Source organism: Phascolarctos cinereus, unplaced genomic scaffold (assembly GCF_003287225.1).
Source record: "Phascolarctos cinereus isolate Bilbo 61053 unplaced genomic scaffold, phaCin_HiC Scaffold_9;HRSCAF=440, whole genome shotgun sequence".
NCBI classification, from domain to species: Eukaryota; Metazoa; Chordata; class Mammalia; order Diprotodontia; family Phascolarctidae; genus Phascolarctos; species Phascolarctos cinereus.
Window position 1 is genome coordinate 149,451,233 of NW_027556402.1, and position 25,494 is coordinate 149,476,726.

General features: G+C 38.6%; 1 protein-coding gene across 1 annotated transcript in view; it reads left to right on the top strand.

The window, feature by feature from the left end:
- The window catches only part of CORIN (corin, serine peptidase), a 209,798-nt gene that overhangs the window by 113,812 nt on the left and 70,492 nt on the right, over window positions 1-25,494 (top strand). Inside the window, 1 exon segment of the mRNA XM_078148375.1 lies at window positions 21,860-21,973. Coding sequence (XP_078004501.1) covers window positions 21,860-21,973 — 114 coding nt within the window.

The following is a 25,494-nucleotide window of genomic DNA, read 5'->3' on the forward strand; positions in this document are numbered from 1 at the left end:
AAGCACAGATCTGACCATGTCACATACACCCCCACACACCTCATTCAATAAAATTTCATGGCTCCCTATTACCTACAGATACTATGTGTATTGGTAGGAAAGAGCAACCCAGATTTTTAAGTGTGGATTGTTATTCTTTTATTTGATTTATGTTGAGTTAACTTCAGTGTTGTGGTAATTCTAATTTTTACCTTATTAAATAAATATTTTATCTTTAAGTGCTAACAGTGTTATGATAATAAATTTTGTTTAAATGGGAAGCATATCAGGGTTCATGAACTACAGTGATGATTATTAGGAATGTATATCACAACTGGATCACCCTAAGGATCCTAAAAGAATTTGAGTTCTGAAATATCTGAAAACAGTCCATTACAGCTGTATGGTAGTTGTCTTCTGTGAAACCTGACTGTGAGGACAATTTGGGGCAAGGACTCTAGTGCAGAGAATGAATGGGTGGCCATGAGCTATGCAGGTACTTTTCTTCAGCTGAAGATCTCATGATCTATCAGTACTCTCCTTTTGCTAGAGGTGACAAGTATTGCCCTTCCATTCACTAGAATGAGTCATTATCTCTTACCTTATGGGTTGTGACAAGGTGCCTCCTGGCTTAAAATCAGGGCTGATTTTTCATCTTGTTGACATTTGTTGAAAAAGGGATAAAAGACAGTTGAATCATTGTACAACTGAATGCTGCCAAGTGTGATTTAGTAGACTTGGACTAACTCATAATTGAAACTAAATGCAATTGATTATCCCCATTTTACAGATTAGGAAACTGAGGCAGACAGCAGTTAAGTGAATTTCCCAAGGTCACACAGCTAGTAAATATCTGAGAGTGCATTTGAATTCATATCTTCCTGACTTCAGAGGAAGAGAGAGTGTAGAGGAAAAAAGGGCAAGTCACCGTGTAAGTCACTGCCCAGATTATAAGTAGATAAATTCATGGGGTCTGCACAGATGTGGATTTAAAGATCATGTGGCCCACTGTTAAACAACAACAACAACTAGGATGTTCCTGCTCTAAGAAACAGTTTCTAGTTGTCCTCCTTCCTCCCAAACATTTGGAATAGCCTTCTAAGTACATAGGCATGCCAAAGGTCCCTATGGTGCAATGTCTGCATTTCCTATTCTCTTGGACGTCCCATTAGTGAAGTGCTTATGTTCCTGTAATTGTCTGCTATAGTGATTTTCTAGAATGCTGTTTGCCTGGGGTAGTTTTTGTGGAATTAAAGGCCTGTATGTAAAGGCTCCCTTCTCTCTTGTTTGGTATTTGTACCAGACCCGGCACCCTTCTAGAAGGAAGCAATGGGATCCTGCTAAAATGAGACAGCCCGTAGATCATTTAAATCCACTGAAATGCTGCTAGTGCAATTGAAGGTGGACTTCACTCAGGAACCTGAACAGACCTGTGCTTAAGATGCATTCACTTAAAGAGGGGATGTCAGGAAAGCCCCACTGAATTCTAGCATATGAATCTGCTACAATAATCACAGCTCTGGGTTAGCTATTATAACGCATGGCTTGCCAGACATGGTTACTGGCAAAGAACTCCATTGTAGTAGATTACTTTTGATCGGCTTGAAGTGATCCTCATTCCCTGTTAAACTTATTACAAGGAAAGTGACATTTCTGGGTTCCTGGCTGCTGCTGTTTGACCTTTGTTCTTGAAGAGGACCATGACATCAGGAAGCCGATGCCATGACTTGCAAGTGACTTGGATTTAAGTGAGGGAGGGCTGTGCAAAGTCACCAGTCTCACTTTCTCCTCTTGGACCATCTACGTGTAGCAAGATATAGATCAGGACAACTGAAGATGGCCCCCTCCTCATTCTTGGTAATCAACCGGTCAATCAACAAATGTTGATTAAACACCCACTATGTGCTAAGCAGCATGCTGTTTTTTGGAGTAGGGGAGGTGTCAGGAAAGGCCATATGAAGAAAGTGTCACTTAGATTGATCTTTGAGGGAAGCTAGGGATTCTGAGAAGCAGAGAGGAGGGAGTACATTCCAGGCTAGCGTAAAGGTGGAAACAGGAAATGGAGTGAGAAACTGCTCCTTACGAGTTACCAATTATCTCTTAATTGCTAAATCTAACCGTTTTCTTTGTTCCTCATCTTTGACCGCTCTTCAGCTTTTGGCACTATCAATTACCCTCTTCTCTTAGATACTCTTTTTTCCTCTTGGAGTCAGGAATACTTGAGTTCAAATTCACCCTCAGACATTTATTAGCTTTATGACCTTGGGAAAGGCCCTTAACCTCTGTCTGCCTCAGTTTCCTAATCTATACAATGGGGATAATAGTACCTACTTCCTAGACTTGTGATGATAAAATGAGATTTTTATTTTTATTTTTTTGGCTAGGCCATGGGGTTAAGTGACTTGCCCAGGGTCACACAGCTAGTAAGTGTTATGTGTCTGAGGCCGGATTTGAACTCAGGTCCTCCTGAATCCAAGGCCAGTGCTCTATCCACTGCGCCACCCAGCTGCCCCTAAAATGAAATTAAAAAAAAATTTTACAAACCTTAAAGCGAATTATTATTATTATCTCACCTCATGTATCTAATCTTTTGCCATATCCTGCCATTTCTACTTTTACAACTTTTCTTCTATATGTCTCTTCTCTGTTCACAAAGCTGCTACTCTGGTGTAGACCCTCATCACCCCAGCATGGATTATTATAGCAGCCTTCTGGTTGTTCTCCCTGCCTAAAATCTCTTTCCTCATTCAAGTCCAACCATTTTACCCCATTACTTAGTAAACTACAGTGGTTTGTTATTACTTCTAACATCAAATACAAGCTTTTTTTCTTGGGTTTTTAAAGCTCTTCTTAACTTGGCCCCTTCCTACCTTTCCAGCACGTACTCTACAATAAAATGGTGCTCACCTCCTTACTGTTCCTCATACAGGATGCTATATAGCCCTAACTCAACCCATACAAAAAAAAATAGGCCCAGGTTGTGAGGAGTTTTGAATGCCTGACTGAATTTTCAGTGACTCTCCCCATGCCTGGAATGCTCTCCCTCTTTATCCCTAGCTCTGTTTCCTTTAAGACTTCATGCAAATCCTATCTTCCCTTCTTCTTCTCCCTCCCCTTACCTTCTCACTTCTTCCTTCCACTGTGAATGTCTTATCTCTGGGATTACTTCCCTTTTACACTGTGTGTCTTGTATATATGTAGTTTGTGTGTTTTCTCCCTCCTTAAACCGTGAGCTCCCTGAGGGTAGGGGCCATGTTGTACCTTTTTTTTTTTTTTTGTATCCTGAGGTCTTAGTACTCATGCTTGGCACATAGTAAACATTCAATAAATACCTGTTGACTGACTAAAGAAAAACAGTTTGGCTGAACTGTAGAGTGTGTGAAGGGGAATGATAAGGTTGCAAAAGTAGCTGAAACCAGATTGCAAAAGGTTTTTAATGCTAAAGAGTTTGTATTTGACTGTGGAGTTAATTGAAAATCCCTAGCATTTGATTAGGGAAATGACATTGGTAGTTCTGCCCTTTAGGAAAATCACTGTGGCATCTGGGTGGAGGATAGATTAGCGAAAGGAAAAACTGGAGGCAGGGGAACCAATTAAGAGTCTGTTGTAATAGATAGTCCAGGCAAGAGGTGATAAGAGTCTGAACTAGGACAATGGCTGTAAAGAAAACTTATTGGAGAGTTATTGTAGGTGTAGAACTGGCAAACTTTGCAGCTGATTGAGTTTAAGAAACTTGTAGACAGGAAACGTCCAATTCATCATCTTCAAACAAATGCCTTGAAACAAATTGGTAGAAATTGTCAAACAAGGGTTTCTGGTTTTCTTATCTCTCAGCACTTCATTCCATTTTTAGCAATGGGAATTAGTTCTGCCAAATGTCTAATGGGTTGATGTTTCAAAATAGCTTCATTATTGATATCATTGATAATTTCCATTAAGATTTACTTGAGGATTTATCAAAATAAAAAAAATAAATTGGCCTTTTCGAGGAACTGGACTCAAGTTAATTTCTGTCATTGTAATTGAGGCCAATGGGCCTGTGTCATAAATGGTCCAACGTGTAGATGAGTGTTTGGCGTTTTCTAGTTCACACTTCAGTGATGTTTCTGTCAGTGTTATTTGGTGAGAATCTTTAGAAGCATCCTCTTTATAGATCCTTTGGATGCTATTTTGGGGGTGGGGCGTAGAGACAAAGGGAAGCCATTCCTCCCAAGGACCCACAATAGTAAAAAAGTGAAGAAAATAGTAGTTCTCTGGCTACTGAAACTCCTGGAAATGAACCACCATGTTTTTGTTTCTCTTTCCTCATGACCAAATTATACAAGTGACTGCTTACTTTGCCCTTAGTTGTGCCTACCCTGCATCTGTGCTCTTTTGGAATCATTAACAACATCATTATCATCCTCCTTGTCTTCTTTGATTTATACAGTGGACTTTCAAAGCTCGAAAAACACTACATAAACCTGTATACACATTTCCTGAGGTTGAGCTTTTCCGCTCTGCAGCTTCCGAATAGTTTGTGAATTAACCAATATATACTTTAGACCAAGGGTGGGGAACCTGTGACCTCAAGGCCCCATGTGACCCTCTAGGTCCTCAAATGCAGCCTTTGGGTTCAGTCAAAGGGCCACACTTGAGGACCTAGATGGCCATATATGGCCTCAGGCTGCAGGTTCCCTACTCCTGCTTTAGACAGTAGAATTCCCTATCTATTTTGATACATACTGAAGATCTCTTCATGCCAGAACTAGAGCCTTTGGAAATAATACAGGATACTGAATTGGGGTATAGAAATGGGTATTAGGGTTCAACACAAAGTACTTATAGGGACATTTAAGTTTTGGATACTCTAGTAATTTCTTAACATCATCACAGATGAGTATTTTTAGAACTTAGTAATTTTACTTCCTTTTTTGCAAAGTCAAACATTCCTAGTTTTGGTTCAGTAAGCTTGGAAATTAGTGATCTTCAAAATGTTAGAAGAATTTCAGCCCAGTTTTTTTTTTAATTCTTGCTGTTGTAATTTCCCAACCTTCCAACCTGAACAGATTTTCAAATACACCCTGGGACTCAATTGTAGCTTGCTTGTATTTGGTTACATGTAAGATGGGTTTTTCAGTTCAGTTTGTGTAATTTTTCTAAAAAATAAAAAAAATAGCTAGGGATATATGGAAAGATTTTGTGAAAGTATACAGTGAAAGTTGTGGTGAGGACATGGGAGAAACAGAATTCTTGTTCTACTAACAATATATATCATTTAATAGGGCACAAGTGATTTAACAGTAGAAGTCTACATCCTCAAGAGAAAAAAATTAAAATAACTGTTTTATTCTGTTTGTGTAAGCTAAAGAAAAGGAGAGAATATGTCCACAAAATTACAGAATAATAGCATTTCAGAAGGGACATTAAAGGTCATCTAATTCAGACTGTACCTGAACAGGAATTCTGTCTATACCAGATAAATGGTCACCCAGTCTCTGCTTGAATAATTCTGGTTATGTAGCTTCAGGGGTAACACCATGGACTTGAAGTCAGGAAGACAAGTTCAAATCTGCCTCTGAAATTTACTAGATTGTATGACCATGAGCAATTGACTGAACCTCTCTGGCAATTTCCATACCTGTAAAATGAGAATATAAATACCCGCAGTAGCTACATTGCAAGGTAGTTGTGAAGCTCATATAATAGAATGTGTGTGCAACGTTTTTGCAAAGTTTAAAGTGCTCCATAAATGTCAATTATTGTTTCCTCCTGAATCAAACCATTCTACTTTAGATAGAATTGTTAGAAAGTTTCCCCTCACGTGATGTGACTGAAGTCTGCCTTTCTGTATCCTGGATACATTGTGCCCTCTGGGTCAAGCACTCTTCCACATGACGGTCCTTCAAACGTTTGAAGATTGGTAACTCGTCACCCCAAATGTTCTTTTCTCCAGGACGAATATCCTGTTTCTTCATGGCATGGTTTCCAGTCCTTTCATTCTCTGGGTCACACATATTTCTTTGGCTCTGCTCTGGTTTGTCATTGTCCTTCTTCAAATGTGGTACCCCAAACTGGCATCAATACAACACGACAGATATGGTCAGACCAGAACAGAGGATGGAGGAATCTCACTTTATCCTGGAGATGCTTTTAATTCAGACTAAGGATGTTAGCTTTTTGGGGTGGTCTTGCTTTGCTAATTCACTTTGGTTTTTTGTTTTTGTGTTAGGCAATTGGGGTTAGTCACTTGCCCAGGGTCACACAGCTAGTAAGTGTCAAGTGTTTGGTCTGAGACTGGTGCTCCAGGGCCGGTGCTCTATCCACTGTGCTACCTACCTGCCCCGCTAATTCACATTGAACTTGAAGATTTGGGTCATTGGATCTAAATTTGGGGCTGGAAGTTAACTTAGAGACAATTTAGTCCAGTTCCTTGATTTTATAGATGAGGATGCTCAGGTTCAAGAAATGCTTTTTTTTTTTTAATAGTATTTTATTTTTTTCCAATTTATCTGTAAAGACAATATTTAACATTCATTTTTTATAAAATGTTGAGTTCCAAATTTCCTCCCTCCTCCCTCCCTGAGATGGTAAGCAATTAGATATAGGTTATATATGTGCAGTCATGTAAAACATATTTCCATATTAGTCATGTTGTAAAAGAAGAAATGGAACAAAAGAAAAAAAACTGAAAAAAAAAGTGAAAATAGCATGTTTCAATCTGCATTCAGACTCCATCAGTTCTTTCTCAAGATGTGGATAGTCATTTTCCATCAAGGGTATTTGGAACCAAGTATGTTTAATAACTTGTTAAGGTCATACACAGCTCTGGCCATTAGGTGGCTCAGTGGATAGAATTCTACACTTGGAGTCAAGAAGACCTGAGTTCAAATTCTACCTTAGACACTTAATAGCTATGTGACCCTGGGCAAGTCATTTAACTTCTGCCTGCCTCAGTTTCCTTAACTATAGAATGGGGATGGTAATAATAGCACCTACCTCCCAAGGCTGTTGTGAAGATCAAGTGAGATAATATTTATAAAGTGCTTAGCACAATGCCTGGCATTGTAGAGTAGGCCCTTATCAAATGCTTTCACCCTTCCCTGTGGTAAGTGACAGAGCCAGGATTCAAACTTATGTCCCATAATGTGAAATCTAACTGTTTCCCCCACCCTCCCCCAAATATGTATTATTGTAAAAATAAACTTAGGCATTTTGGTCAGAGTTTGTTTTTTTTTTTTTTGAGTGTGAATTGTAAAGGTCACATAGATTGATGGGTCCGCCTTGGCTTTGCTGCAAAGATGATTCTTATGAAGGTTATTAACATCTGATGGGCAGGGCATGGGCTATTGTGGGCAGCTTGAGTTAACCCCTACACTTCCACACTAACTGACCAATTGTGAGCTAAGACTTTGTGGACCAGAACCGAAACCATCAGAATTAACTTTTCCCTAGGCAAATGGCTGTAGGACCCAGGTGTGCAGAGCAGAGGATAGAAACAGTTCTAGGACTCCAGAGGGGAGCTGCTAAGGCCCCAGAGGACTTCCTTGCCAGTCCCTTATTTGCTTTTGCCTTCATGTGGACTTCTTTTAACTGGGAGTTATTGGATATATTTTTATTAATGGAATAATTTATTTGAACTTATAGTGTCTTAGTGAGCCATTGTTCTAACCGTGAAATCAGAATCAGGATGCTGATCCATTCAAAAAGAGAATATTTTTTTTTCCTTGGGAAATTATATTGAATTGGAGGTCATCTTTCTGTGGCTGAAAAAAATAAACTGGGGGGTAATAGTAGATCAAAGTATTATTAGAAATTGGATAACAGAACCACAGAATCCAAGAGCTGGAAGAGACGTCAAAAGCCATCTAGTCCCACCTATATATTCCCAAGTGATGAAATGGAGGACTTTACATTTATCTCTCTTAAGTTTCATGTTTTTAGATTTGGTCCAGACTTCTGATCTGTCAGGGTCTTGTTGTTGAGTTGTTTTCGTCATATCTGACTCTTTGTGATCCCATTTGCCGTTTTATTGGCAAAGATACTGGAATAGTTCGCCATTTCCTTCTCTAGCTCATTTTACAGATGAGGAAACTGAGGCAAACCAGATTAAGTGACTTGCCCAGGGTCACCCAGCTAGTAAGTGTCTGAGACTGGATTTGGACTCAGGTCCTCCTGACTCCAGGGCCTGAGCTCTATCCACTGCACCACCTAGCTGCTGGTCTTTTTGTATCCTGACTCTGCTTCGTGTCAAAGGATTTAGAGTTGGAAGGGGCCTTAAAGGCCATCTAACCAAACCCTCTCCTCCCATTTTACAGATGAGGAAAATGAGGCCCTGAGTAGCTCACAGACTTGGCAAAAGTTTCACAGAGAGCAGATGGCAAGGCTTCGATTCAAACCAAGGTCCTCTTCATTTTTTCCCTCCAAACTTCTTTCTTCTTCCAACTTCCTTACTCTGTTGAGGTCACCACCATTCTTATAGTCACCTAGGTTCACACAGGAATTGTTTGACTCCTCCCTCTTTCTTACATCCCTTATCAAGCCAACCAGTTCCCAACTCTTGTCAGTTATACCTCAACAACAGCTTTCACATACGTCCCCTTCTTTTCCCTCCTATGGCTACTGTCCTAACGCAGTTCTTCATCTCTCACCTGGAGTACTAAAAGAGACTCTCAGTTAATTCCTCCCTGCCTCAAGCCTCACCTCATTCCAAATGATCTTCCACAAAGTATTCAGGTGATGTTCTTACAGTACTGGTCTGTCATTTGCACCCTCAAACTACACTGGCTCCCTTTTGATTCTAGGGTAAAATTAAAATTCCTGTTTTAGATATGACTCTCTTCATAATTTAGCTTCAGTCCACCTTGATGGGTTTGACATTCCTCAATGTCATCCTGGACAGCCTGGTGGCAGGAAGGTCTACTACCACCATGGCCACTCTACTTCTCTTGCCTTTCACTCCCCCAGCCCAGGCCATCTAAGAACCCATCTAGGATGACCCTTTGTTGATACTACCCTTCCCTCTTCACTTGGATGACTTGACTGCTCACATGGTTGTGTCAGATGGGAATCCACAACTCCTTTCCATCCAGTGAAATGGAGGATAAAACCTCACTCTCTGCCCTGCGACTGTCTCCGCAGCTCATCCAGGTCTATACTATATGCTCTTCTTCTTTATCTTGTGGTCCCCTAGCACTATCAGCTGATCTACTTATAGGACTGAAGGATCTCTGTGTCCCACCACCAGGCCCTTAAGAATTCTGGGACTTTTTGATCTGTCCTAAGGCTGAGCTTTCTTCTACGTGTTGTCTTCTGTGGTTAGAGCAGGAGCTCCTTGGGAGCAGGGATGACTGTATGGTTTTTCTATTTGTACTCCTAGCATTTAACATAGTGCTTGGCACATAGTAAGTGCTCAATAAATGCTTCTTCACTCATTTATATATTCTCCCAGACGTGGTTCCAGCCAAACCCAAGTACTTGATGTAAATTGCACATGACATTCCATATCCTGTCTCGGTGACTTTTCCCAGGTTTTCCTCCATGCCTGGAATTCATTCCCTCCTTACCTTCACTTCTTAGAATCCTTTAAAGCTCAGTTCCAGTGCCACTGCCAACACGAGGCCTTTCCTGATCCCTGCTTCTAGCTGTTTCTGCTCTCTGAATTTACTTTGTAAAGATTTTCTATTTATTTTTCTATGTATGTGTTATACTCATGCAGTTGAACTGAAGCTTCTTCAGAGCAGGGACTTGCATTTTTGTCTTCGTATCCCCCAGTGTTTAGCCCAGTGTTTGGAACACAGTGGGTGCTTAATAAATGCTTATTGATTAATTTGTTGAGCATTACTTTAATGACTTCTTATTGGTTCCAGTCATTCCAATTTCAATCTACTTTACCAGCCCATATCCTTCCATCTTATTCACAAACATAGCATGAGAGAGATGTTGTCCAATATTTTGTTGAAATCAAAATATATTATGTCTTCTCTGTTCCCCTAATCTACCATTCTAGTAACTCTGTCAAAAAAAAAAAAGGAAATTAGATTAGTCTGACATGACGTGTTCTTGATGAAACCATGCTGGCTTATAATGATCACTATTTCCCTGGCTAAGTGCTCACAAGCTATCCCATGTGTTCTAGAATTCTGCCCAGAACAGAAGTTAAGCTCACTGTTCTATATAGCTTGCCAAGGAAATTCTCTTTCCTTTATATTTATTTATTTATTTTTTCAAATTGGGACATTTTCCCTTTCCCATTTCTGCAGCATCTCTCTTATTCTCTGAGATCTTTCAAACGTCAGCGGCAGTGGCTCAGCAATTGCATTTTCTAGCTCATCTGAACCCAGTAATTGAATTCATTGAAGGCCACTCAGTGCTGCTTGTCTTCTTCCTTTACCCTGGGTTTCTGCTTCCTATAAACCTTTTTTGTCTCCCCTTACTAGTCCAAAGAGCATTGTCCTTGTAAAAGAATATTGAAGCAAAATAAGAGGTAAGTATTTCTCCTTTCTCATCATCATCTATTATAATAATTCTATCCACTATAAAAGTAATGATCCCATATTTGATCTTGCTTTTGCCCATCCCCATTTTGTTCTCTCTCTGTCTCTGTCTCTATCTCTGTCTTTCTCTGTCTCTGTCTCTGTCTCTGTCTCTCTCTCTCTCTCTTAAACACAGACATACACACAGACATCATCATCCTTTTTATTGTCTCCTAACATTAATTACCAGCCTCTAATCTTTCCAGATTTTAGCACTCCACAATTTTTATAGTGCTGTTCTCTGTGTCTGTCTCTCTCTCTCTTCCTATATCTCTTTCTCTCTCTATTTCTCTCATATTCATCCTTGGGTACTTTTTTTTTGTCTTCTACATCTTTTAAAAGTCTGAGTTTGTTATTCAATTTCTCATCTCCACATGGATCTCTTTAGTTATCCCTCCTAAAGAGACTGACTGCTCGACTATTATTAATAAACCTGGCAATATTTAGCAAAGCTTTTGGATAGCCCTTAGTTTCTTAATTTTTTTCTGTGTGTGTGTGTGTGTGTGTGTGTGTGTGTGTGTGTGTGTGTGTGTGTGTGTGGTGTATATATCTGTATATCCTTAATTCTTTTACTAGCATTACTAGGTATAATGAAAAGAACTCTGAACTGGGAAGTAGACGACCTGTGTTCTAGGCCTAGCCTTGCCAATGATTCATTGTTTGACCTTGAGTAAGTCACAATCTCTCTAGGACTCAGTTTCCATGTCTGTAACATGAGCAGGTTAGACTGGACCACAGAGCTTCCTTTATACACCAACATTCTTCTATGAGATACTCTGAACACAGAGGTGGTTTTCCTAAGGTGAATTTCATCCCTTATTCTTTGGGTATTCCAACCCCCCGTATTTTCTGTTTACAACTTTCATTTTCCAGTTACAAAGCACTGTAATATATATTCTCTTATTTGATCCTCATAACAATTCTTTGAGGTAAGTGGCACAAATATTCTCATTTTACAGTGAAAGAAGCAAAGTTCTTAGAGGGCTCACCAAGGTAACACAGGTAGGAGGAGACAGAACCTATGTTCAAGTCAAGCCCTACTTTGATTATACTACAATATTCTCCCATACTCTATGATCAAACTACTGAAAATCTGGTTCCGGCAAGAAATTCTCTAAGCTTGCTTATTGGATAATACACTGAACAACAGAAAGCATCTTGGAATATCGCTAGTCTACTCTGATACGTAGAGGGTTTCTCTCTTGGTTAGTCTCTGACTACAAGCCAGTGTCATCTCTAGTCATTCTGATTCTCAGCCCTTCACTCCTCTTCTGGCTCTGCTCCTGACTTTTGACTTCTCCACCATATCCCAGCATCCATTTCACCATGGAAGATCTCTTTTGCCCCTCTGGCCCCTACTCTCAGAACCTCCATTTTGAGAAAGGCCCAGGCCAGCCATACTTACTCCTTTTTTGTCTCCCCTCAACTTCTCTCGTCTATCTGGAGTTTTCTACTGTGGATCCAGGCTCTCAGGAGCTGCCCCCTCATGCTTTCAGTTTCTTTTTATGTACAGTCTTCTGTTAGACTGTAAACTCCTTGAAGGAAGGGGAGAGGCTTAAGCATTTATCAAATGCTTATTGTATACTCGGGATTGTGCTAAGCACATTACACATATTATCTCATTTGCTGTCATTTGAAGGTGGGATTTGCCTTTTTATTTGCTTACATTTATATTCCTAGCAATTAGCCCAGTGCTTGGCACCTAGTAAGCACTTAATACATGCTAGCTGATTTGACTTAACTCAATGACTGCCTGTTTTAGGAAGCCTTTTTCTAAGATTTTAAGCAGTCCAACCCTGTTATAACAGAAGCTGCTTTGTGCACCCTTCTCACTTTCTCTGCCCTCGTCTTCCTCTCTCCCCACCAAAGGCATTCTTTTAGAGAAGAATAACTGGAAGGGCTTTGTTGCAAAAAGTATGCCTTCAGCCTCCCAGCCCAACACTAAGGCCTGATAGTTCTATAATTCTCAACATCTGATCTTACTTTATTTTGATAACTTCGGTGGAGTCATGATTTTGTTAGTGGTGTATGCGCATGGGCGCCCCACTCTTCAGCAACACTTCATTACTGGTAATACAACACAGTCTACTTCTGTTGCCTTTTGAACTGCTTGTAATATCGATTCTTCCAAGATTATGATGTCCAAGATTCATAGTTACATATGATCACAAAAAGAACATTCATGTTAAAGTTCTTTTTTTTTCCTCCTTAAATTAGCAGCTAGCTGATGACACAATTTGTAGTCAGGTCTAAAATATGTGGTCAATTTAATTAATATATATATTTTTAAATGGAAACAACAGTTTAAAACCATAAATAAAAAATAGGCAATTAACTTTTCACTGTTGAGTAAATATTCTTTGTAGGTACACCTTAGATGGCGGTGATTTCAAGTTGAATTTGAATGCAGACATGTTCCCCCAGAATGAACTCTTTTCTCATTTCTACCTTTCAGAATGATTATCTTCCTTCAAGGCTTAGCTTAGGCGCAATCTCTTCCATGAAACCTTCCCTCATGCCTGCCTTCTGCCTCCCCGCCACCTCTTTTCCCTTGCTTTCCTCAAATTATCTCATATTGTTCTTATCTGTGTCATGTTTCTCCCTTCCCCACCTGGTAGAATGGGAGCTTCTTGGGCTATATCGAACCATAAGAATGCAACGTAGAGAGGGCTGCAGTTACTTTGAACAGAACTCCTTGCGGTCTCTGGTTCAGATCCAACTCACCGGCCCAGGGGTCCCCCCCCCCACTAGCAGCTCTTCGTTTGCACTGAATCTCTTGGCCCCACCCAGGCAGGAGAATGCCTCACCAAGAAGTTACCCAGAAAAATGGGGTGTGATAAGCCAGAGTTTAGAAGTGGGATGTTTACCTAGCCAGAGGAAGAAAGTGGGATTGCTCTACTGTCTGGTCCGGTCTGGATACAGGGCTCTCCTACGGAGGAGGTAAACAACAGGTGCCTGAAGGGGACAATTTGCTGCCCTCAGCTTTATTCAGGCATGTGTGTATGCCTGGCCATGTGAGGCAAGCCACACGCTGCTCCCTGTAGATCCAGCGCAGCTGGACCACTTCCAATGCTGCCGCTCCCATCACCTTCCACAGCGAAGCCAGAGGGGTGGAAATAGCTAAGGCCGAATTTCAGATACAATGAGAAATATTAGGTGTTTGGTTTTTTTTCCTTGTATCCTTAGCACCTAGCAAAATAATTGGGATCAATCAATCAACAAATAGAAGAAGCTTTGTATTTTTGGTACCCAAAGCACCGAATGTGACAAAAGCACGGCAGTTTAACCATATGTGTAGATTCCTTTAGCTGGGATTTACTCAGGGACTTCATTGTGCGAGGCACTGGAAATACAACAACAAAGAGCAAAAAAGTCCCTGACTCTGAAAGAGGTGGGTGGGGAGGCCACATGTGGCCTTCTGGGTCCTTGTAGCTTTTAGACTGAGTCCAAGTTTTACAGAATAAATTCTTTTATTAAGGGGATTTGTTCTGCGAAGTTGGGATTCAATCAAAGGGCCACACTTGAAGACCTAGAGAGCCACATGTGGCCTTGAGGCTGCAGGTTCCCTACCTTGGGTTATAGTTTGCTCAAGCCAAGAACAAATATTTATTAAGGGTTTACTAGGAGCCAGGCACAGTGCTAAGCATTGAGGATATAAAGGCAGGCAATCAGAGATAATCTCTGCCCACAAGAAGCTCACATTTTATTGGGAGAGACAACTGTTAAATGACAAAGTACATATAAGATGGGGTACATACAGTTCAAATGGAAGGTAATCTCAGAAGGGCCAGCTAGGTGATACAGTGGATAGGCACTCTGGGCCTGGAGTCAGGAAGACCTGAGTTCAAATCCAGACTCAGACACTTACTAGCTGTGTGATCCTGGGCAAGTCACTTAACCCTGCTTGCCTCAGTTTCCTCATCTGTAAAATAAGCTGGAGAAGGAAATGGTGAACCAGTTCAGTATCTTTGCCAAGGAGACCCCAAATGGGATCATGAAGTCAGACATGATTGAAACAATTGAACAACAAAAAGTCAAAAGGAATTCAAAACTATGAAGTGGGTAGATAATTGGATTGAGTTTGCCTCCATAAATACATTTTTTTTGTGTGTGTCATTAGCTTGTTTCAATTTATAGCCACTTACCAAAAAAAATGTGTAGACTACATTGAGTTTTGTATGTGTGTGTGTGTGTGTTCACTTCATTCTTAATCTTTGCTGTGTATATTAGGACTGGTTCATAGTTTTCATGAAAACATTAACCCTCCCCCCCCCACCTATGACTTTTCCAGATACAGCTATATGTGTAATGCATGGCCTTTAATTTCTTTTCCAAACCTTAATATGTGTAAAACATCTTCTATTTCCATTAGATTTAAATGAATTCAGATATTTTACATCAAACATACTCTTTGAAAGCTGTCAAAATATCCTATTTAATCTTTAACTGTTAGCTTTTTATGAATCCTAGTGGCTGTAAAATGTCGTTTAAAAACACATGAGAACAATTTGGAGAAAATCTTGAAACACGTGTTTAGCTGACAATGCTTGCTAATTGTCTTAAATGTGTTTTGTCATTCTGCATCTGTAAAAACATCTCGAAAGCGCTGTGAAGGTCTTAGGATCATGACTGAGATAGCCAGATGCCTATTCTTCCCTCTTAGACTAGCCTAATAGGGATGCAGTCTTTAATTCACCTTTTTGTTTAGGGTTTGGACTTACTTTATTGCATGACTTAATAGGAAACTATAAATATCAGTCCTGCTCAATTTTTAGTGAATTTACTTTCCCAGATGGGAGTCCTTGGGGTTAGTAAGACATTAAACCATGAGGTAGTATGTTCCCATATCTTTTTAGTTTTGTGGTCTTTGTTTTGAAGTTTTGTTAACATTTGTTAAATTAAATTATATCAGGCCATGTTTTTTTTTTTTTAAATTAGGTTATTTAGAGTTTTGGAAACTTATTTCTGACATTGGAGACATACAGGTCTGCTTTGTATTCTGCCTAATTAGATTTCAGGTCTGTTATATGAGACCTTAAAAAAAAAACAAAACCCAAATCTCTTCTATTCAGTAGTCATTCCTTAAATATTGGATAGTGACACTTATTTCCTGGAAGTACTTTGTATGTTTCTAAAGACTGCTGTTTTCTCATTTATCAATTTCTAGTAATTTCTTGATTGACGTTAGAACTAGCCAAGTATTTCCCTTTAGAAGCTTGACCTTGATCGGTCACATTTTTAGCAAGTATGGAATATTTATAGAAGTGCCATGTAGCACATACCCCCTTTAGGAAGTATTTTTAGGAAGCTAGTTGCAATTTAACATAAAGTTTGGCATAGTTTCAGTTAGACAGAGTTTATCTGTGGTATAAAGGAACAAATTAACCTAGTTAAGCTGGAGAGCATTTCATTTTGGAATAATTTTGCCCAATTGTTTCACTAAAACAAATTCTTATTCAAAGAAAATGTGTCGATGAATAGCCATTGGGAGAGCATGAAATGAAGAGCAGTATATCATAGTGAAGATATCTGACTGCTAAATTTATATTGACCCTACTAAGTGCTGATAAGTAAGGAGCTATAATAGAAAAACCTTACTTTTCTGTTCATGCAATACATTAAGTGAAATTGTTTGAGTATTCAAAAAAATTTATTGAACACCTAATGTATATGAGGCACTAGTTAGATGACTTGCTGGAGACTAAAATGTGAAGGTGAATAGGCACACACACAAAACACAGTATTAGGACTCAGAGTAATGTTATAACCAATTAACTTCAAAGGAATGTGATGAAAATTACGCATTGCAGGCCAATGGTCTACTTGTTTGTTTTTGTAACTGTACTTTCATGTAAGAAGGCAACTATTGGAAAATAAAAGTACTGTTTTAAAAAAAAAAAGCATCTATGCTACAATTTTTAAAAGAAAGTAAATGGACCCTAAATAACTTTAGAGTAGACTTGAGACTAATGGTAACCACTGATAAGCCCTATAAGTGGTATCAGTTAAATTCAGAAATAGGTAAAAACTTTTCTTTGGTATTTTTGCTTTCTTTTTTGGTGTCCAAGCCCAGCTTCCTGGGCCTCGTACATGTTTTGAACTCCTTCCTTGAATCAGAATGTGTGTGATTGCCTGGATACTGCTACATGCCTGGCTAGATAAAATGGTAAACTACTTCAGATGTAAGATATTATTTGTTATTTCTTTGAGATTATAACAAGGTCTGATAATAGGCACAGGATTGAACATTTTAGGCACTGTATAAGTTTGGGTTAGGCAGATCTTTCAGTTCCAGCAGTTCACACCACATTGGTGGCTGACAGCCCATAAGGTCAGTCTTACTTGCAAGATTTGACTGAAGATGCTGCTACAGCACACAGTGAGTTTTAAGTTTAAGTGAGCAATCCCATCCAGCTACTGAAAAACATTGGGCACATGGGATAAAGTAACAGACAAAGGAAAAACCCTCGCTGTTTCCTAGCTGGTTTGATTTAATTTTATTCCATTGGGCTTCAGCCTTAGAATTATTGACTCAGATTCTTACTATGGTTTCTCTCAGGGGTACATTTTCATACCATGTGATAATAGAACAGGGTTTAAGTTGACACAAGTACAGTTGGAACATTTGCTTCTGATAACTCTTAAAACTCATGTATACCAATATCTCAAGGTTCCCATTCTTAACCAATGGTGGGTGTTTTGTTAAAAATTTTGTTTCAGTTGTGGCACGAATGAAAATTACCCTTTTTAAAAAAATTTATGAAAATGATTCCTGGAATAGTGTCCTGAGAAACCTGATGTTTAAATACTAAACTTAAGAGAAGCAGCGGGTTGGGATGAGAAGAGTGCTGAATTTGATGTGCTTCACTTGGAGTCATTGGATTGAGTTCAGATCTTGGCTTACCATTAACTAGCAGTGTGACCTTGAACAAGCAAGCATTTAAGCCAGCAAGCATCAACTCCTGAGTAAGATATGAGAGGGTTAGTCTAGATGATTTTTGTGGTCTTTTCCAGCTTCAAATCTGTGATCCTATAAACTTTAATTTTCTAGATAGTTCTACTGAGATGTGATTTAGTCGATTATATATTGTGACTTTTACAGAAATTGATTTGAAAATGTTTATAATACACTTCCAAATATGTCGTTCTCTCTCAGACCCTTCCCAGAGAGCAATCCCTTATCATGAAGAATGAAAATGGGAGGAAAAAACAGTTCAGCAAAACTAACCATGGCATTAGCCAAGCCTGGCATCATATATAATGTTCCCTTCACATCTCAACCTTGGTCCCTTGCAAAAAAAAAAAAAAAGGAGGCACATGCCTTTTCATAAATGTACTTTGGAACCCAACCTGGCAAATATAATTTCACAGCATTCAGCTTCATTTGTTTTGTTGGGTATGGTGTTTTACTTGATGGTGCTGGCTTCTCTTTTCATCAGCTCATGTAAGTCTTCCCATGATTCTCTGCATTCATCATATTTGTCATTTCTTACAGAACAGTAATATCTCATTACATTCATCTACCATAAATTGCTTAGCTATTCCTCAGTTAGTGGCATCTATTTTGTTTCCAGTTCTTTGCTACTACATAAAATGTTTCTATAAATATTTTGGTATATATGGGTATATATCATTTCCTCTTTGGGGGTACGTGCCTTTCAGTGGGGTTTCTGGGGTAAAGAATGTATATATACATATATACACACATATGTATATATAAATATATATGCACACACATATACACATATATTATTATATATAATATAATATATTATAATATATATAATTAGCCACTTTTGGGATCCTTATATATTATAATAATATCATGTATTATTATATATAACATAATATTATATATATATATATATATTTATATAAAATTAGCCAGTTTTTGGATCATTATTCCAAATTGATTTGCAGGATGGCTCTTAACAGTTCATATTTTTTTTTGTTGGCAAAGAATTGGAAACTGAGGAGATGCCTTTGTATTGGAGAATGACTGAACAAGTCGTGGTATATGATTATGATGGAATAGTATTGTGTTGTAAGAAATGAGAAAGAAGGTGGTTTCAGAAAAACTTGGGTAGACTTATATGCACTGATGTAAATGAAGTGAGCAGAACCAGGTAATAATCCATGATATTTTCAAAGGATTTATGATGAAAAATGCTATCCACCTCCAGGTGGAGAACTGATGGACTTTGAGTACAGACTAAAGCATATGTATTTTCTCTTCTTCCTTCTTTCTTTTCTTCCCTCCTTCCTTTTCCCTTTTCTTCTTCATCTTTATCTTCTCTCTCTCTCTCACAAGGCTAATGTGGAACTATGTTTTATATGACGTCATATGTATAATCGCTATCATCTTTCTTGTTTTCTCGATAGGTGGGGGAGGGATAGAAAATAGGAAAGAATTTGGGACTGAAAATAAAAATTATAAATAAAAATGAACAAAACCCCCTCATAATTATGCCAGCAGTGCATTATTAATATGTCTGTATTGACAATAGGTTTTTCACATTAAGGTTCCTTTCTGCTCTAATGTTCTGTAATTCTGGAACATCATAGAAATTATATAAATTTATATTCTCTTCTTTTACAGTATCATAGGTAGAATGATCTATATCCACTTTCTACTCATTCAACACGTAAATGCTCACCGGGTGCTTGATGCTTAGGGAGTAATACCTAGAAAAAAGCAATTAGCAAGCTACCCCTCATTTCCCACAGCATAGAGTGCTAGGTTTGGGGTTGATAAAAACATAGCTATAATTAGGGCATAGTGATGGGAAATTGCTCCCAGGGCAATGAAATATAGAGGATGCTGACAGTAGTGTAGTCTTTTAGCAGGAGAAATAACTAAAATTTGCTGTTAGTTTATAAAAGTAATTGATTAAGGTAGGATTTTGAAAACTGAGTCCAGTGGTCTTCCCATGAAAGTCGTACTCTCTGGGTGAGCTACTCCTGGAGCCAACTTTATTCTTTCCTACTCTACTTCTAAACTGAATTGAGGACTCCTTTCATGCCACTTGCCTTATTGGCTTTTGCTTGGAAGGGAATATAAAAGACAATCTTTCTTCATTATAGGGGTAATATGGAGGCCCATTTTTAACCTTCAACTCCTTAATTGCTTATGCTTTGCTCTTTTGCCTGCTTTGTAAACAGAAGGATTTTTCCCCTTACTGTAGTCTTCCCTCACTTTAAATCCTGAAAATAAATTGTAATGATCAGAATGGAAGTTGAGATTTTAGAAGCTGAAAGTGAACGTGTGCCAATAACAGCAAAAATTAATGTCAGGGAGGCAACCTGAAAGCAAAATATGATTATTCAATTCCATTTTATATTTCTCATTACCAAAATCGGCTCCAAGGAGACACTGGCATAAAGGAATTGTCAGGTCACTTGGATTCTGCTTTTAGCTAACTAGCTAGCTGTGTGGCTCCTTTCTGGAGCTCCATTTCCCAAGTGTAAAATGAGACACCAGATATTAATAATAATTGCTGACAACTATATAACACTTTAAGGTCTGAGAAGTAATATGTGTGTGTATGTGTGTGTGACTGTGTATGATGCAGACACAGTTTCCCTTGGCTAGCCTTCTTGCTTAGGACTTTGTCCCAATTCGTTTCTACCTCTTAGTTTCTCTGGCTTCCTTTAGGTTTCAGCCAGAATTTAACCTGCATGGAGCCTTTCCTTTTCCTCCTTAATTTTAGTATTTTCCTCTGAGATTATCTAATTATTCCTGTATGTATCATATATAACATACTATGTATGTATATTACATACGCATAATATGTATATCACACACATATATACACACGTAAATGTGTGTGTGTACACCCACATATACATGTTATGTTCTTCATTTTTAAAATTTTGTCTGACTCTTCATGACCCCATTTGGGGTTTTCTTGACAAAGATACCGGCATGGTTTTCCATTTCCTTCCCTAGTTCATTTTACAGATGAGGAACTAAGGCAAACAAGGTTAAGTGACTTAACTAGGGTGACATAGTCACACAGCAAATGTCTGAGGCCCAGATTTGAACTCAAGAAGACAAGTCTTCCTGATTCCAAGCCCTGTGCTCTAACCACTGTTCCACCTAGCTTCCCGACATATATATATGTGTGTGCATACATATATATATGTGTGTGTATATATATATATATGCATATATATATTTATCTTGTTTGTACATTTTTGTTTGTGTGTCCTTCATTAAATTGTGAACTCCATATATATACATATATAATTGCAAACAGTTGCAAACACATGTACAAACAATATCTACACATATGTGTACATATATGCATGTACCTCTTTTTAAAAATAATTGCGTGTTTTCTCCCTCAAACTGTAAATTCCATATATGCATAGACATATGTGTATATGTATATGTACATATATTTACATACATGCAAACATAGTTGTAAAAATCTGTACAAATAATTTATGTCTATACACATGTATGTATCCTATTTGTAAAATAGTTGTTTATCTGTTATCTCCCTCACCTTACTGTGAGTTCCTTAACAGCAGGGACTGTTTTGTGCTTTTCTTGGTATATCATGCTTGGTATATCAATGCACACGGTTGGCATTTAAGAAATGCTTACTGACTTGATTATCAAAAATGAACCTTCTATAAAACCCCATGGGGTAGATACTACAGGTCACATTATGTTCATTTTCCTGATGAGTCTTAGGGACCTGATGTGACTTGTCCAATGCGACACAGTTATCAAAGGTGAGATTTGAATCCAGATCTTCATGACTTCCGATCTAGTATCTTATCTACCATGTCATGTTGCCTCCTCTCTCTAAGGTCACCCACACCTAACCGTGAGCACCGTATAACTCACCTTTTAGGAGGCATTTTGTCTGAGGCTAGCCATGAATGTTTAATATAAGGGATGGATGGTATAGTTATAATTAGAATTACTGGAGTTCTGTGTGATTGACCAACTTCACTCTTAATGTTGTTCCACATCCACTTGCATCATAGAAATAGACTTTTGTATGTCTGTTCACTGGACTCTTAAATCCTAATTATTAGGTGGAACATTCTCCCTTGGTGTGTTTTTATCCCCTGAAGTTGCCTCATTCTCACGCTCTCAAAGAAAGTATTTACTCTGCAAACCAATTTGTGAATTTCCTCTTGCTTTTCTAAGACAAGAACTATTTATGTTATACCTAGTTAATTAGATAGTTGATATTTTAATGTGCCAAAGGAAAATGATGATGAAGGAATTGGAGAAGTCTGAACACAAAGTCCATTGAAAAGTAGGGATGGAAGAGTGGTTTTTTTTTCTCTTGATTTAACAGTGTGAAACCCCCTTAACTCCCCGTTCTCCTTTTCCCTTTCTGCAGTGCTTTGTGGAGGAGGTGAGAGCTTTCTGTGTGCCAGCGGAGTCTGCATTCCCAGAAAGCTGCAGTGTAATGGCTTTAACGATTGTGATGACTGGAGCGACGAGAAGCATTGCAGTACGTCACAGAATCTTTTCACCTTCTGTGGGTAACACAGTGAGTCTATTCAGGAGCCCAGGAGTCAACATCATAACAACTGTAAAGAACGTTTGCATAGACTGATCTTGGTTTACTTTTTGACAGTTACCCAATGGGTCTTCATAGACTGTTTAAAGCTTGTTTAAAGATATAATTTCACATAGGAGCTCAACAGTTAGCTTCTTCTGTAGGAATTGAAATATTCCCTGAAGAGAAGGTTTTAAAATTTTTTGTTTATTTTTCTAGCCTATATAATTGGCTATAAGGGCCAACTTGTGTGTATTGGGAGAAAGGGCATTTTTCTGGGAGATTCCTATTCCCCTCCCCCACACTGGTCCACAACATTATATAACAGAGACAGAAGCATATATTTTCATGTCTCTTTTGGTTTAACAGACAGCCAGAAGCTATATATGTACAGGCCTGCCAGTCAAAGCACTATGCCTGGCCTGAATGACTTAGTAAAAAAAAATTAAATTTGATGGGCATCTATTTCATATTCATGCCTGATTAAATTAGTTTGACCTTTGCTTTTCAGTGATAAACCAAGTGAAAAGTACAAATGGAAAAGAAACTAAATAGATCTGCATTTATAATCTTTGTCTAATAGAGTGAGTAGGTCCTAACCCAAAGGGACTAGAGGCACTATGTCTGTTCCCTTTCCCTAAGTGACTGGTCTGTAGTCTGGGCCTGGTTCAATTCTAGAAGAGCCTGGCCTCAGCTGGAGAGGGGTAGGCTCCCTTTCATCCCAGTCTTTGAGATAAAACCACCCCCTGGCAACCTAGGGTCAAATTATTTAAAGCTTATACTTATATGTAGATTTTCCCAAAAGAGAGTACAAAGATGCTAAATGAACAATATTAATCAGATATGGGACAGGTATTTATTTTCTACATACAGAAGATAGGCTAATGGACCCAAAAGACTGTACATTGACAGAACTTAAAACAGAATTCATTGACTTATAATGATAATTAACATCTCTCAGGAGACTGAAACCAAAACTTGATCTTAAATATGAAGCAGTTTGTAGCACTACTTTTAAGGCTATCAGAGTTACTAGTTAAAAGATCATTTGTAGCCTTGGAAAGAACAGTGCCAATAGAGTGGTGGAGGGCTGAAAAACCAATTAGCAAGGGCTGAGAAATGAATAGGCTGGTAAATGTTCACAGATGAATTGTTGTTAGGTTGTTTCAGTCATGTCCAACTCTCCTTGACCCCATTTGGGGTTTTCTTGGCAAAGATACTGGAGTAGTTTGCCATTTCCTTCTCCAGCTCATTTGCAGATGAGTCAACTGAGGCGCATAGGGTTAAGTGACTTGCTGAAGGCCACACTAGTAAATGGCTGAGGCTAGATTTGAATCAGGAAGATAAGTCTTCCTGATTCTAAGCCCAGTGTTCTTATTGACTGAGCTACCTAGTTGCCTTTCACAGATAAGAAGACATGATAAATTGGCCATGTTCCTGGAGGAGATTAGAAAGGATCTAGAAGGCTTAGCCTCAGCGAAGAGAAGGGGTACCTCTTTCTCAGAGGCAGGAGTAAAGAAAGGACAGAATGAGTAAAGATGTAGTGATATTTTGAAGTATGGAGAAAGGAAGAAGAAGGAAGTCATGGCAGAGATGGCCTCTAGTAGGAGGCAAGAATATCTGCTTAGAGAGGAGGGTGAGGGAAGTCTAGGTCTTGTGAGGAAAATGTTTGGAATAGCTACTGAGGGTAGTGTTGTAGAGAGTCAATGAAAGAAGAATAAAAGTTTTTTTCCATTTATTAGTGAAAGCCCAGCTAAGGTTAGATCTAGAGAATCTAGAATATGAATATGAATCTACAGAGGATCTAGTCATCATGATGGTGTAGCTTGCTTCAGTGACTTTCAACAGTGTAGAAATATAAGTAGAAAAGACAGATGGTGAGAATGATCTAGGGTTGAGGATTGGCAGAGCATGAACAGAGAGCAAAAGGGTAGTCAACACTCTATATAGTTGAAATGTACAGAGATAGAGACAAAGCTATGAAGAGAGTAAAGGGAAGCTAGAACAGGGGTGGAAGATCAAGGACCTGGGGCAGATAATAATTAAGAATGCAGTAAACTTCTTGAGAGGAGAGGTTGCTGAGTGCTGGTCACAGAATAAAAATGTGAAAATAGTAGTGATGAGGAAGAAATACGTCCCAGTGTATTGGGGAACATGAAAAAAGAAGCAACCAGGGCTAGAAAGGATGACCAAGCATATAATATCTTCCAAAGAAAGCCAAGTTTCCATAAGACTCCTAAGTGATATAGTACATAGAATGTTGGACTCAGATACAAGAAGTTCTGAGTGTGAATCCTACCTTGGACAATCATTAACTGGGTGAATCTGAGCAAGTCACTTAAAAGCTCTCAGCCTCACTCTCCTCATCTATAAAATGGGAATAATAATAGTACTTACTTCACAGTATTGTAGTGAGAATCAAATGAAATAATATATGTAAAGTGCTTTGTAAACCTTTAAGTGCTATGCAAATGCTAGGTATTATTTTTATTGTTGTTGTTGTTGTTGTGAGAAGATGGAACACTGTGAAACAAGCACTAGGACAAAGGTCAGTTTATCTAGAAGGCACAGTGAAAAGTGTGTCTAGAGAAGGAAGGGTACAGAAGAGTGCTGAGATTGGAGTGGATTAGCCAGAGAGTTAGGGGGAAAGGCCAGAGGAAGAGGATTTTACTTTGCGGAATAGTGGTTCCAAAAAACCCCTAGGATTAAATAACCAGGGCGTATGATTTTTCTAGCCTTTTGGAAAGTCTCAGTTGTTGAAAATTCTATTTTCCAGGGTCTTGTACAAACCTGAAAGCAGTGTATAAGTGCTAGTTATTATTATTGTTATTATTATTGTTATTATTATTAATCTGATTACAAGACTTAGATTTATAGAATCATAGAATTTTACAAGTAGAAGAAATCTTAAGGATCATCTAGTCCAATATCCTCATTTTATAAATGAGAACACTGAGAAACAGAGGTTTAGGAGAAACTGAGGCTTATTTGAAATTTAGTAACTTGCCCAAAGTCTGTCAAATTTTTTTTTTTGGCTAGGCCATGGGGTTAAATGACTTGCCCAGGGTCACATTGCTAGTGAGTATTAAATGTCTGAGGTCACATTTGAACTCAGGTCCTCTTGACTCCAGGGCCAGTGTTGTATCCACTGCACCACTGAGCTGCCCCCAAACTCTGTCAATTTTAACCAGAAGAAACACAATTTGCAAACCAGAAATAAGTAGGAAAGGGCTTTTAGCATCAGAGAAAGGAGATGTGGGACCTTAGGGCTTTTTAAAAAAAGAATCTATTGGCTTTAAATTGTATCTCAAAATTACAGATTCAGTGAGCTTCACCTGGTGTCTCTTGACAACGTACAATTCTTCCTTGCTTACAGTAGATGGAATGATAAAGTTATAAGTGTCCTAAGGGCAAATGGATACTTGGATAAAGAGATAGGTAGATATATAGATAGGTAGGTACATGGATAGAGC